Below are 14,645 nucleotides of genomic sequence, written 5' to 3' on the forward strand. Positions count from 1 at the left end.
CTTTTTAAATAAAGGTATGAACTGAGTGTGCAAAATGCCCTAGCAAACTCTATCCAAGTCCACGTGCAGCTCTCTTAGCTTCCAAGCACTGCTGGCAAGCACTGTTCCTGCAGAAGCTGAGCCAGACCTTCTGGTGTAGCTGGGCTGGCTGCTGGCAGAGAGCTGACAGATGTGCAGACTGCTAAGCAGAGGGGAAAGTTCTTTACTGTGAGGGTGCTGAGACACTGGAACAGGTTGCCCACAGAAGTTGTGTATGCCTCATCCCTGGAAGGGCAGCAAAGCTGGTGAGAGGCCTGGAGCACAGCCCTGTGAGGAGAGGCTGAGGCAGCTGGGGGTGTGCAGCCTGCAGAAGAGGAGGCTCAGGGAGACCTCATTGCTCTCTACAACTACCTGAAGGGAGGCTGTAGCCAGGTGGGGTTGGTCTCTTCTGCCAGGCACCCAGCAACAGAACAAGGAGATGCAGTCTCAAGTTGCGTCAGGAGAGGTCTAGGCTGGATGTTAGGAGGAAGTTGTTGGCAGAGAGAGTGATTGGCATTGGAATGGGCTGCCCAGGGAGGTGGTGGAGTTGTCATTCCTGGAGGTGTTCAGGCAAAGCCTGGATGGGGCACTTAGTGCCATGGTCTGGTTGATTGGACAGGGCTGGGTGCTAGGTTGGACTGGATGAGCTTGGGGGTCTCTTCCAACCTGGTTGATTCTATGCTCAAGACGAAGCTGGATGAGGCTCTCAGCAACCTGGTCTAGCAGGAGGTGTTCCTGCCCAGGGCAGGGAGGTTGAGACTCGATCTTTAAGGTCCCTTCCAGCTCAATCTATTCTGTAATTTTCTGACCATTATGTCTAGATCTCTCTCATAGTCACTGAGTCCCTGCCAAAATATTTTCTGAAAGCTCAAACACCTGAAAAAACAAAAGACATTTCTGAGTGGTGAGCACTCAGCAGAGACATCTCCCATGGTAGTGTCCCTGCCTGACTAAGCTTAAGAGGTCAAAGATGCATCAAAAACTCACCCAATCTGAAGTAGGAGGAGAAGGACTCATAACCCTAAATGGATCACTAAGTGTTTAAAGCATCTCTTGATGCCAGCTGCATAGAAACCTCTGAAATGTCAGTGCTGGTTGTCTCACCATCTGTGTTAGCCCTCTCTCTCTTCCCCTCCTCCTGCCTTTCTTTAGGCTGCCAGAAGAAAAATGACTCTTCAATATTTTCAGCCTGTTACTGGAAAGATATATTTTGAAGTGCTTTTTCCTTTCTGTTCCAACTCATGGTATGTAAAGCACATTTAATAATGCTTCACATCTACTTAGCCTACTCATTGATCATTAAAGAGCACCCACCATCAAAATAATCCATACTTAACCAAAATTAACTAATCACATATTGAAATTACAACATGGTATTGCTCAGCTCTCGGAACAGATGGAGGAGCCAAGCAGAGAGCTTTTAGATCATTTATTTCAGCAACTTTTTAATTGTTTTTGTTGCTGCTAAAGTTTTGGAAGGGTGCTGAGCTAATTACTGAGTTGTCTCAGCATGCTTTGCTTAGGTATGCACTGCTGAAGCACAGCTTTTTGTTCTCCTGCGTGGCTTGTGGAACCAGGCACAGCTGGGGAGCCAAGGTGGAAACATCTCGATGGCAGTGCAGGAGGTCCAGATAGACTTCTCTCTCTGCTGCTCCTTCTGGTGTGGTGGTACATGAGTGGGGCTGCCAGATACCAGCTTTATCTGCTCTTTGAATTCTCTTTTCCCTACAACCAGTTAAAATGAAGAGAAATCTAGAGGGCTCTCCTTGTGTTGCAATGCCTGGTGCCAGGAGGTGTGCTGAGAAGATAAAAGGCTCTGGGAATACAAACAGTTCCCAAGGAGGTGTAGGCACTTCAGTAAAGGTGGAGTTGGTCACTGCCCCTGCCTTTTGACACTCAACAACAATGTGAGGGAGATGAGGGTGACACACAACACTGCTGCCAATTGGAATGGGCTGCCTGGGGGAGTGGTGGAGTAACTATCCCTGGAGATGTTTAAGAGGAGGCTGCATGAGGCACTTAGTGCCATGGGTTTCTTAATTAGAAGGGTTAGGTGATAGGTTGGACTTAATGATCATAGAATCAGTCAGAGTTGGAAGAGACCACAAGGATCATCTAGTTCCAAGCCCTCTGCCATGCCCAGGGACACCCTACCCTAGATCAGGCTGGCGACATCCTCATCCAGCCTGGCCTTAAACACCTCCAAAGATGAGGCCTAAACCACCTCCCTGGGCAACCCATTCCAGGCTCTCACCACTCTCATGCTCAACAACTTCCTCCTCACATCCAGTCTGACTCTCCCCACCTCCAGCTTTGCTCCATTTCCCCCAGTCCTGTCACTCCCTGAGAGCCTAAAAAGTCCCTCCCCAGTTTTTTTGTAGCCCACTTCAGATACTGGAAAGCCACAATAAGATCACTTGGGAGCCTCCTCTTCTGCAGACTGCACAGCCCCAACTCTTTCAGTCTGTCCTCACAGCAGAGCTGCTCCTAGATCCTAGAGGTCTTTTCTAACCTGGTTAACTCTGTGATTCTGTGACTGAGCTCAGTAAGAACCTGACATGGACTTTGAGAGAACCTACACGGGTGCCTCCAAACTGAACTATTCTGGCATTTGTGTTTCAGAAATCCTGGGAAGCAATGACTTCAGAGATACAAAGTGTCCTCTCCTTGTCCTGAGAGTAGGGTTTAACCTGCAGGAAGACAGGGATGGAGATGGATGTAATGAATAGGGATGGACACAATGAACGGGGATGGATGCAGTGGATGCTGACAGCTCTAATTCTGATGTGCCCACCTTTCCCCGTGGCACATCCTGCACGACCTCTTCATCTGGACTGTCCAAGGCGTTAAACACATTTTTCTCCCAATGAGATTTTCACCACAGTGCCTAAATGTGTTGCATGCTGTTCCCATCACCATCAGGACTTTCTTTTCCCACATTATCCTGATCAGCAGCAACAGAACAAACATGCTGTCTTAGGATGGGGGTGGGGGACTTGTCCCCTTAGTCCTAGGAAAGCCACGTTGCTGCAGATGGAAGCTACCTGCTGGCCCACGTTTATCTGGCAGTAGGTTTGGCAGGGACTGGTATGAAGCAGGCAGACATCATTTGCTTCATTGGGTCCTGTGCTTCAGAGGGGAAATCTGCTGCGGGTTCATTGCGAGGCGCCGAGGGTGAGACCAGGAGAGAGCTGGCAGTTTTTCTGCTCCTGCATTTGGGTCTTCTCTGGTTTGACTATCGTTTTGGGGGAACTCAGGACATGCATGGTGCGATGCTCTGAGGGGCAAACAGCTTGTTCAGCCAGCGCAAGTACTGCCTGGAGGGAGCGCGCACGGAGCAGGCTCTTCTCAGTGAGCGGTAGCGCCGCTCGGACGCGTTTACCTCGGGCGGTGCACAGAGCTGCCCGGCGGCTCTGAGCCGGCACCGCGAGTGCTGCACCGACACCAATCTTGCCCTTCCCTCCCCACGAACCCCTCGGAATGGGAAAACCTGCTCAGAGCGGCGGGAGAGGAGAGCGGGACGGAGCAGAGCTGCTCCAGCCACCGGCTGCTAGGAGCCTTCGCTCCCTCCTCTGATTCCGCCCCTGAGCATGCCTCCGGCCCCGGCGCCGTGCTGCGCCCCGGGCTGTCCTCGCCGCCGGGCAGGAGCCGGGCGGGGAGTGACGCCGGTAATGCCCCTGCTGCCTCGAAAGCCCTCGCTCGGGCCGCCACTGCCTGGCCTACACCCCGCACCGCAGCGGCCGCCATCCACCCCTCCTCTCCAGCCTCCCCGGTGTCCGCCGCTGACGCCAGCGCCGCGCAGCCCGGCCCGCCCCCGGGGGCGGCCCCGCCTGCTCCCGCCAAACGGCGCCGGCGGGGGGAGGCCGGGGCGGGGCGGAGCGGGGCGGGGCGCGGGGGGCGGCCTGGCCGGCGGGAAACTTCTCCGTGTTCAGCACCACAGACAGAGCGGGCGCGGCGCCGCCGCCCGGCATGCGCGCCCCCGCCGCCTCCGCTCGCCCAGCGCCTGTGCCCCCGCACCGCCGCGATGCAGGCAGCGACCGGCCTCAATCAGAGCGCGGCGGCCGCCCCCCGGCTACCGGACGCTGCTGCTGGCGGCGGCGGCAACGCCTCGCTGGAGCTGTCGTCTCGGCCCCCCGCGCCCGCTGCCCTCAACCCCTGGGATGTGATGCTCTGCGTCTCCGGCACAGCCATCGCCTGCGAGAACGCCCTGGTGGTGGCCATCATCTGCTACTCGCCCGCCCTGCGCACCCCCATGTTCGTGCTGGTGGGCAGCCTGGCCACGGCTGACCTCCTGGCCGGACTCGGCCTCATCCTCAACTTCGTTTTCCAGTACGTGATCCGCTCCGAGACGGTCAGCCTGCTGACGGTGGGCTTCCTCGTCGCCTCCTTCGCCGCCTCCGTGAGTAGCTTGCTAGCCATCACGGTGGATCGCTACCTCTCCCTCTACAACGCCCTCACCTACTACTCGGAGAGGACAGTGCTCTGCATCCACACCATGCTGGCGGGTGCCTGGGGGGTGTCCCTCTGCCTGGGGCTGCTGCCCGTCCTGGGCTGGAACTGCCTCCATGACCACGCCGCCTGTAGCGTCGTCAGACCCTTGACCAAGAGCAACGTGACGCTGCTGTCCGCCTCTTTTTTCCTCATTTTCCTCATCATGCTCCATCTCTACATTGAGATCTGCAAGATCGTTTGCAGGCATGCCCACCAGATAGCTCTCCAGCAGCACTTTCTGACTGCTTCACACTATGTGGCCACCAAAAAAGGAGTCTCTACCCTCGCTATAATCCTCGGGACTTTTGGAGCCAGCTGGCTGCCTTTTGCCATCTACTGTGTCGTGGGGGATCCTGACTACCCTTCCGTCTACACCTACGCCACGCTGCTCCCCGCCACCTACAACTCCATGATCAACCCCATCATTTACGCCTACAGAAACCAGGAGATCCAGAGGTCCATGTGGGTGCTCTTCTGCGGCTGCTTTCAGGCTAAAGTGTCCTTCCGCTCCCGGTCCCCCAGCGATGTCTGAGTGACTTTTCTCTCTGTTGTACCACACCGAGTGACAATCTTACCCAGTGTGAACTATTAACAGTGCCTGTCTTAAACTCCAAACCGCATCGTGAGGTCGTTGGAAACATGCTTAAGTATTAGCACTTTATACATGTTTGTATCTCTGAGTGGTCCGGGGCGCGGAGCTCTTGGGTGCCGTGACAAAGCCCGAGGTGTTTGTAGATACATTTGCACACATCACGTTTGCCAAGTGAAGACATTCCGACACCGCTTTGTTCTAGCACCTTATTTCTAGCTGCTGACCTGCCAAAACAGTGTTGCCTTCCTGAGGGGCAGAGAGAAAGGAAGCTGTGTTTGTCGTGGTCCTAGGCGTGTGCGTGTGTGTCGGGGGTCTGTGTGTGCGTGTGTGTGTGTGTCTAGACTTTGCTGCACAACGTTGATAAGTTATGACATTTTGTATACAAATAAAAAGAAGTCAACATCTCCTATCCCTTGGTGTCTTTTGAAGCTTGCAGAAATAAGAGGAGCTGGCAGGGTTTGCCAGTTGGGCAAAGTCCCTTTGTTTACTCCTGAAAGCTCTCCGTGTAACTCTGCCTAAAGAGCTCTTCATTCGCTATGGAGATGAAACACTGCACCAAGAAAGGCACCTTCCTGCTTGCTTGTTTGTTTCTTCTCTTCTTTATTATGGTAAAGTGAGAGCAACAAAGAGCACAAACTTTTTTCTCCTTCAGCAACCAAAGAAACAAAAAACCCAGTCAAATAGGCTGCTCACTGGAATTGTTCTCCAGGTTTCCAGTAGCTTTCCTTTCTGAGTTGTAAGTTAGCCCTCAATGATAAAAAAGTTATCATACTGAGGGGGAAAATCCAACTCGAAGCTGGGCTCTTTTATTCCACTGAAAGGGACAAAGGGGGAAAAAAGACAGAAAAAAGTCACATTCTTCTTTCCTAAAAGCCTGTGAAATGCCACAATAAATTGCCTTTCTTTATCATCCAGAGTTCTGAGAGCAACCTGAATTGTTTCTCCTCCTCATTTCCCCCCTCTTCTTTTTCCTTTTGACTGCATGCTGCAGAAAAATCATTCAAGTGCATCTTTGCTGTCTGCCTGTCTTGGAGCATGTGCAGTTTACCGATGGTCCCATGGCTTAGTGGCTTACAAAGAGCCCATCAGAGGTCAGTGTTGACCAGAGCTCAGAAACAATTCTTCACTCAGGTTCTAGCTCACCGGTGACTGATTTATTCAGGGCAATAACACAGGGAGCAGATTTCAGCAGCACTGCTGCTGCTTATTTATTTATAGTTAGGCTACATTTACATCCTGGCTGTGTTATGGCTTATCACTATCTTTTCAATTTGTGTATAAGGGCTGAAGCAGATAACTTCTATGTGCACAGTACCATATATAAAGTTTGAACTAAATGTGTTTTCCAGCTTCTGACAGGGCAGTGCATCAAGTGTTTTCTTGCTGGGGTCACCAGGATCTAGCAGCAAAGCTCAGCAAGGCTGTGAATCAGTGGTGCTGTGTTTAGGTGTGAGTGCAAAGACTCTGAAAAACAGTTATCATTTCATTGCTAATGCAAAAATCATTCATTTAAAACCTTCACTGAATTCCAGACTCCGCTGGCCCTAATGCTTTTATCAATTGAGTCACAAGCATGATGTTGTGATGAATGAACAGCACAGGCAGACAGCTGATAGGCTGCAGTCGGGTTGCAAATATGACTCCCAGGAGCCTGCTCAGGTCCTGCTCAGCACCTCACACCTTGGTGCAGGTTTGATCATAGAATCATAGAATAGACCAGGTTGGAAGAGACCTCCAAGCTCATCCAGTCTAACCTAGCACCCAGCCCTAGACAATCAACCAGACCATGGCACTAAGTGCCTCAGCCAGGCTTGGCTTGAACACCTCCAAGGACGGTGACTCCACCACCTCCCTGGGCAGCCCATTCCAATGCCAATCACTCTCTCTGCCAACAACTTCATCCTAACATCCAGCCTAGACCTCCCCTGGCACAACTTGAGACTGTGTTCCCTTGTTCCATTGCTGCTTGCCTGGCAGAAGAGCCCAACCCCACCTGGCTCCAGCCTCCCTTCAGGTAGTTGCAGACAGCAATGAGAACACCCCTGAGCCTCCTCTTCTCCTCTCCGTTGCATTCTTAAGCTATATGACTGCATTTGCAGTTTGGCACTTTCCCCAGTGATTCCCTCTCTATAAAAATAAAGCTGGATCCCTCCTGCTAAAAATGTGACACTTGGAAGGTATTTCCCTCAGCATTCTCTCCCTCTTCCAGGAAGGAAATTTGGGTTATGGTGATCTTCACCATTCATTTTGTTGGGACAACACAAATGGGGGTGTGTTTCTGCATATTGTGTTCAGAAAGTTTGGTTGACTCATGATTTCTGGGAAATGCTCAGGCAGTAGAGGAGAGAAAGTATTGATGGGCTTTGGTTAGCCCTGAGAGTGAGACTGGTGGCCACTTGCAGGAGAATAATGGCCTTACAATTTCCAAGCCAGTCCTGCTCTGCTGGGATACCTGAGCAGAGTCATCTCTTGTCTCCCCAAACAAAATCTCCCTTCAGAAAAAGAAGAGCTGCAATCCTGATGGAGGAAGTTCAGGAATTGTGTCCAGCCTGATGCCTGCAATTTCCTTGCTGAGGTTTGGGAGGGTTTTTTTATGGCAATAGCAGACATTTATTTGAGAAAATGGTGTTACACTTGTAGGATCTGGACACAAACTCCTCCTGCTCTCAGCACTTTTACCTTGGCTGTTAAATGATTTGTGGAAGGCAAAAATTCCTGGAGCTCCTGGGGTCTGTCCAGCAGATCCAGGGAGGTTCTCCTCCCCCTTTACTCTGCCCTGGGTAGACCCTATCTTGAGTACCATGTTCAGTTTTGGGCTCCCCAGTTTCAGAGGGACAGGGATCTGGAGATGTGGAGGGCTACAAGGATGATTAGGGGGCTGGAGCACTTCGTGATGAGGAGAGGCTGAGGGACCTGGGGCTGCTTAGTCTGGAGAAGAGAAGACTGAGAGGGGATTTAATCAATGTTTATAAACATCTGAGGGCTGGTGGCCAGGAGGGGAGGACAGGCTCTGCTCACTGCTCCCTGGGATAGGACAAGGAGAAATTGATGGAAGCTGCAGCACAGGAGTCCCAGTACAACAGGGAACTTCTTGACTGGAAGTGTCCCAGAGCACTGGCACAGGCTGCCCAGAGAGGCTGTGGAGTCTCCTTCTCTGGAGACTTTCAAGGCCTGTCTGGATGTGTTCCTGTGTGCCCTGAGCTAGATTGTATGGTCCTGCTCTGGTGGTGGTGGTTGGACTGGATGATCTCTTTGGGTCCCTTCCAACCCCTGCCATCCTGTGAGCCTGGAATCCTGTTGCTCGTCTCTGGGCAGTGCATTGCCCTGACCTCATTCCCCACAGCCAGCTGGAGGACAAGCAGGTACTCTGCCTGCTCCTGTGTTTCCAGAAGTCAATAGGCAACTTTGCCTGCACAGACCCCACAGCACTGCAGCAGAAACTGCTGTTAGCACTGCTGAGCATGCGTCTTCCCTGTCCCTTTGGGCACATGTGTTCAGTGCTTTCGATGTTCTTAGGGCAATGGTGTGATCTCTGAGGTGGGGAAGACACACACCGAGTTAGAGACAAGGCTCAGGCTCAGTGTTTGGTGCTGACATATGGTCTGTAGCCTTTACAGAGAGCAGAAAGGAGATTTCCTTCTTTACCACTCTTAAAAGTTCTTTGGCTTGTTCTGAAATAAGCCAAAGATGAAATCCTGTCAGCCTTGATCTGGGAGCTCCCAGCCTGCTCCCACTAAACCCGGGGATGCTCTATTGCACACCAACCAAGATAATGACAGTATCTCATTATAAACAATTACCATTTTCAGGCAGGAAGTCCTTGGCCTCAGCTCCAATTCTGATGAGAAACTAATGGTTTATTCCTAACCTCCAAAATCTTACAGGAGTTGCAGTGCCTGTTGGCAGTTTGGCTCACCTGAAGTGCCTCTTTCTGCGATGAGCTCCCTGATTTTGGTGGCAGCAATCACAAGAAGAGCACAGCTCTGGTGAAGAAGACCTGGGCTGAAAGCCCCCCAGGCACACATCGCTTGCTTGTCTGTGTGGCAGAAAGGCGAAAGCGAGACCGACCCTGCAGGCTGCTTTGCGTGAGTCACTGGGCATTAAGAAGCCAGCTGGATTCAAAATCACAGGTCAGATAAAACCTCTGTATTTAGCTAAGCAAACAAAAGCACAAAACACTTTCAAGCCTGGAAAGGGAGCCTGTAGATATTTTTATCAAGGTAATGATGGGCAGGTTCTAAGTAACACCCAGCCAAGCACTGGAAGTTCTCAGCTCCAGTCTGCTGCTCGCACTTTAAATTATTGTAATGAGGTTCAAATTCATTTTTGGCAGTTCAGCTGCTCCTAAGCTCTCCAGCTGGCTTCATTTACAAAGGGGGAAAATGAAAAAGGAGAATTAAAAAACCCCAACCCTCAGGTTTTCTCCTTCTTGGTGCTTCCTGATGGAGATGTGAGACTTGCAGGTCAAAGACTGAGCGTGCAGAGGTGATTCAGCCCTGCCTGGAGAGTGAGCACATCTGAAGTCCACAGCATCATGGAGAGTAGGGGGTTGGAAGTGACCTCTGGAGATCACTCTATTATGGGTCAGGAACTGGCTGCAGGGCTGGGCCCAGAGAGTGGTGGTGAGTGGTGCCACATCTAGCTAGCAGCTGTCACTAGTGGTGTGCCCCAGGATCAGTGCTGGGCCTGATTGTTCAGTATATTTATTCATGGTCTGGACCAGGAGATTGAGTCCAGCATCAGTAAGTTTGCAGATGACACCAAGCTAGGAGCAGGTGTGGAGCTGTTGGAGGGTAGGAGAGCCCTGCAGAGGGACCCTGACAGGCTGCATGGGTGGGCAGAGGCCAGTGGGATGAGATTGAACAAGGCCAAGTGCAGGGTTCTGCACTTTGGCCACAACAACCCCAAGCAGCACTACAGGCTGGGGACAGAGTGGTTGAGAGCAGCCAGACAGAGAGGGAGCTGGGGGTGCTGGTAGAGAGGAGCTGAAGATGAGCCAGCAGTGTGCTTAGGTGGGCAGCACAGCCAATGGCATCCTGGGCTGGCTCAGGAGCAGAGTGGCCAGCAGGACAAGGGAGGTTATTCTTCCTTTGTGCTCAGCACTGCTCAGGCCACACCTTGAGTGCTGTGTCCAGTTCTGGGCTCCTCAATTCAAGAGAGATGTTGCAGTACTGAACGTGTCCACAGGAGGGCGACAAAGCTGTGAGGGGCCTGGAGCAGAGCCCTGTGAGGAGAGGCTGAGGCAGCTGGGGGTGTGCAGCCTGCAGCAGAGGAGGCTCAGGGCAGAGCTCATTGCTGTCTACAACTACCTGAAGGGAGGTTGTAGCCAGGTGGGGTTGGACTCTTCTGCCAGGCAAGCAGCAACAGAAGAAGGGGACACAGCCTCAAGTTGTGCCAGGGGAGGTCTAGGCTGGATGTTAGAAGGAAGTTGTTGGCAGAGAGTGATTGGCATTGGAATGGGCTGCCCAGGGAGGTGGTGGAGTTGTCATTCCTGGAGGTGTTCAAGCCAAGCCTGGATGAGGCACTTAGTGCCATGGTCTGGTTGATTGGCCAGGGCTGCGTGCTAGGTTGGACTGGGTGATCTTGGAGGTCTCTTCCAACCTGCTTGATTCAATGATTCTATGAATTGAATCTGGGGGAAGGATAGAAATGGAGATCTGGGGAAATACTTTCATTGTTTTTTGTCCCTGTTACTCTCTGTGTAGATCCTGGCTGGTTTAAAAAAGTTGTTTCTCCAAGTGGCCTGCTCATGGTGTGGATGCATCAGTTTGGAGCTTAATTGAAAGACTCAGGTTTGGGTTTTTTTTAATTGTTTGTTTGGGGGTTTGGTTTGGGGATTTTTGGTGAGGGTTTGGAAAGGAGTTTTAACAATTGCCTTGAACCTCCTGACTTCCTTGCAATAAGACATACTTTGCACACATCAGTGTTCCTTTTCTCACTGACAAGCTGATGGTGTGCAGGTTAATAATGACATTTAAAACCAAGGCAGAAGGAAAGGCTCTGAAGACGTTCTTCAAGCCACAGATGGTTTAAATAAAGGTTGAGCCTCCTATAAAATGTAATCAGATCTTCTGACACACTTGGAGTGGCTGAATTATTGTTTTTGTCTAATCAGTGCATCACAGTGAGAGGATGTGATTGCATACCTGCAGGCAGATGCCATTTGTCACTTCCAGTTGTTGATGCTTTTTACAGGAAGAAGTGCACCTAGGTAATATTTGCTGTCCAAAGAGGCCTCTGCCATTGGAAATTGAGTGCATCACCAGTGAATATGGGGGAAGCTGTTGCTTCCCAATATCAGTCTCTGACTTTTGATGCTGTGCTGATTTTCCTTAATCAGCAGGAAGCTGGATTCTTTTTCCTGAAGCATTTATCATTGTTGTAAGCAGTGGTGTGCTCTGCTTGAAATGTCATTGTGCAATGGCAGACAAGAAAAACATGGGAGACAAATAAGTGAAGGGCTCCTCCTTCCTGCACTCTTGCTGTTCTATAAATGGCTCCAGGAAAATCATCAAGTTGATTAAATTATGCTGTCAAAATCAACCTGTCAGAAAGCCTTTCGCAGGGAGAGTTTGGGGATGAAGTGGGACCAGTGCAGCAAGTGTAAACTCAGGAATTAGCAGCTCCCCAGCTTGGCATGGCTGAAGATGGACTCCATTCTCCCAGGGATCTGAGCTGCTCCATGGCAGAGCAATTCATGGTGTGAGCCCTTGCTCCTAACAGACCCCTTGGTGGAGATAGAGGCTCCTTCTCTGCAGCAGTGTATGACATACAAGCCTGGCTGCCTGGCTGTGGGCAGAAGCAACAGGGGAGGGGACAAACTGAGCAAGGCAAGGAGGGCAACGCAGCTCAGGGCAGCTGCAGCAGCCAGCTCCACTACAAGCACCTCCTCAGCTCCTGTCTTGCTGCCTCTCAGAAGGGGTCCAGTTGTGCCCTGTGACTTGTTGGCTTTCTTAATCAGAAGCAGAGACAGAGAAATCCACATTTTATGTCCTTGAATGTATCACCCACGGGCAATAAAAAAGTCTTTCAAACTACTTAAGCCAGTTTTTACATCATCTTGCCTTTGCTCCATTCCCAAAAGCTTTAACATTGTGTTTACAACTTTGTCTGTCCTGGTCTCACCCCTCTTTGCTGCCACAAAGAAAAGAAGTTGCTGTTCCTGCTTCTTAAGATTACTCTCAGGTGACCTCTCTTCAAAATTTATAGCCCTGCATAAATCCATAGCCACAATTTCTCGGCTGTTCCAGCACTCTGGACCATTGATTCACTGCAGTCTGCTCAGGTTAACAGACCTGTTCCCCCACTTCACCCCTGGAAAAGCAGAGAAGAGAGAAGAAAGATTGCTTGGTGCAGTTTCCCAGCAAGCTGTGTGTCTCAAGAGCTGCTTACACACTTTGTATTGTAAACCATAGAATCAAGCAGGTTGGAAGAGACCTCCAAGCTCTTCCAGTCCAACCCAGCACCCAGTCCTATCCAATCAACCAGACCATGGCACTAAGTGTCTCATCCAGGCTTTGCCTGAACACCTCCAGGGACAGCAACTCCACCACCTCCCTGGGCAGCCCATTCCAATGCCAATCACTCTCTCTGACAACAACTTCCTCCTAACATCCAGCCTAGACCTCCCCTGGCACAGCTTGAGGCTGTGTCCCCTCGTTCTGTTGCTGCTTGCCTGGCAGCAGAGCCCAACCCCACCTGGCTGCAGCCTCCCTTCAGGTAGTTGTAGAGAGCACTGAGGTCTGCCCTGAGCCTCCTCTTCTGCAGGCTGCACACCCCCAGCTCCCTCAGCCTCTCCTCACAGGGCTGTGCTCCAGGCCCCTCACCAGCTTTGTCGCCCTCCTGTGGACACCTTCCAGTACCTCAACATCCCTCTTGAATTGAGGAGCCCAGAACTGGACACAGCACTCAAGAGCCACCTTCATTAATGACTTAGGTAAGGGGATGGGTTGATCTGAGCAGAAAAGAACCTAATGAAGTTCAATAGGGGGGCAAGGGCAGAGTCCTGCACCTGAAGAGGAGTGACCCCATGCCACCATCTGTGATGGCTCAAGGGAGCACCTTCATTGTGGGACATCTGCTGTGAAAACAGTGGAAAATGTTCTGCATTCTGGCCAGAATGATGGAAGAAGGAATGATGAGCTTAAATGGCAGCAAGGAAGAGTCAGGCTCACGCTGGAAAACTGCCCAAAGTAAAGGAGAACTAAGCCAGTCTGTGCAGGGAGACTGCGAGGACCTCCGTCCCTGGAAACCTCTCATAGCAAGTTGAAAACACCCACCAGGAACAACCCAGGGAGAACAAGTCTGTCTCCAGACTGAGCAACAGGCTGAACAAACTCGTGAGGTCTGCTCCACCACTATTTTGGTGCTGCTACAGTCACAAGGACCTTTTTAATTTGCTGTCTGCAAGTCCTTGAGGAGCAGGTAGTCAGATAACTTCAGCTGCTGCAGTTCTCTCCTCTCCTTTCTGTCCAGGCCAGCTTTGTGATGGCTTTGCTATGTATTGGCAGCCTCCTGGGGCCAGCAATTCTTCTCCAGTTCTTCTCCAATTCATACAGCATCTGGGCACCAGAGCAGAGTCCATACAGGCAGAGCTGTTTATGGATAAACACTGCAGTATTTCCCCCCCCAAAAAATATTCCCTGTAGAGCACCAGCATCTTCTTAATCAAGCACTGATCTCTGGGCTTGCCCGGGTGTGCATACAGACTTCTTCTTTAAATCAAACTTTCTTCTGCTGGGTTTCCTCGTGTGCAAGCCCACTGCTAGGAGAGAGCACTGCAAATCATCCCTCACCACAGGAGGTGCTCTGGGACATTTCCTGTAATGATTGTACCCAGATGACCTCCAAGTTGTTATAGAAAAGCCACTGAAGCTGTCTGAGGGCAGATATACCTGCAGGTACAAGCTGCTCTCTCCTTGAGATGCTGTGCACAAAGATAGAGTAGCTCATCTTTCCTCTTCAGCTAAAGCTCTGCTTGGAGAGTGGTGATGAACAAATAACAGTGCAGGAAAGATGTCCTAAGGGAAGTGATTTCCATGGAGAAGAGAGGCTCAGGGCAGACCTCATTGCTGTCTACAACTATCTGAAGGTGGGGTTGGTCTCTTCTCCCAGGCAACCAGCAACAGAACAAGGGGACACAGCCTCAAGTTGTGCCAGGGGAGGTCTAGGCTGGATGTTAGGAGAAAGTTGTTGCCAGAGAGAGTGATTGGCATTGGAATGGGCTGCCCAGGGAGGAGGTGGAGTTGCCATCCCTGAAGGTGTTGAAGCAAAGCCTGGATGGGGCACTTAGTGCCATGGTCTGGTTGATTGGCCAGGGCTGGGTGCTAGGTTGGACTGGATGATCTTGCAGGTCTCTTCCAATCTGGTTGATTCTATGATTCACTTTCTCCTTGAGATGCTGTGCACAAAGACAGAGTAACTCATGTTTCCTCTTCAGCTAAAGCTCTGCTTGGAAAGTGGTGACGAACAAATAACAGTCCAGGAAAGATGTCCTAAGGGAAGTGATTTCCATGGAGAAGTTCTTTATCTGCAACTGATGGAA

General features: G+C 51.2%; 1 protein-coding gene across 1 annotated transcript; it reads left to right on the forward strand.

Annotated features, from left to right (window-relative positions):
* Nucleotides 1-3,925: 3,925 nt before the first annotated feature.
* On the forward strand, nucleotides 3,926-5,510 carry GPR6 (G protein-coupled receptor 6). The gene has a single exon (XM_064170103.1). It carries the CDS (start codon nucleotides 4,043-4,045, stop codon nucleotides 5,039-5,041), a length of 999 nt encoding a protein of 332 aa, XP_064026173.1. The 5' UTR covers nucleotides 3,926-4,042; the 3' UTR covers nucleotides 5,042-5,510.
* The last annotated feature ends 9,135 nt before the right edge of the window (nucleotides 5,511-14,645 follow it).

This window comes from Pogoniulus pusillus, chromosome 33, assembly GCF_015220805.1.
Source record: "Pogoniulus pusillus isolate bPogPus1 chromosome 33, bPogPus1.pri, whole genome shotgun sequence".
In the NCBI taxonomy this organism is placed as follows: domain Eukaryota; kingdom Metazoa; phylum Chordata; class Aves; order Piciformes; family Lybiidae; genus Pogoniulus; species Pogoniulus pusillus.

Bases quoted from the DNA above. Each gene is read 5' to 3' on its own strand.
- GPR6 (XM_064170103.1), top strand. From the start codon at position 4,043: ATGCAGGCAGCGACCGGCCTCAATCAGAGCGCGGCGGCCGCCCCCCGG.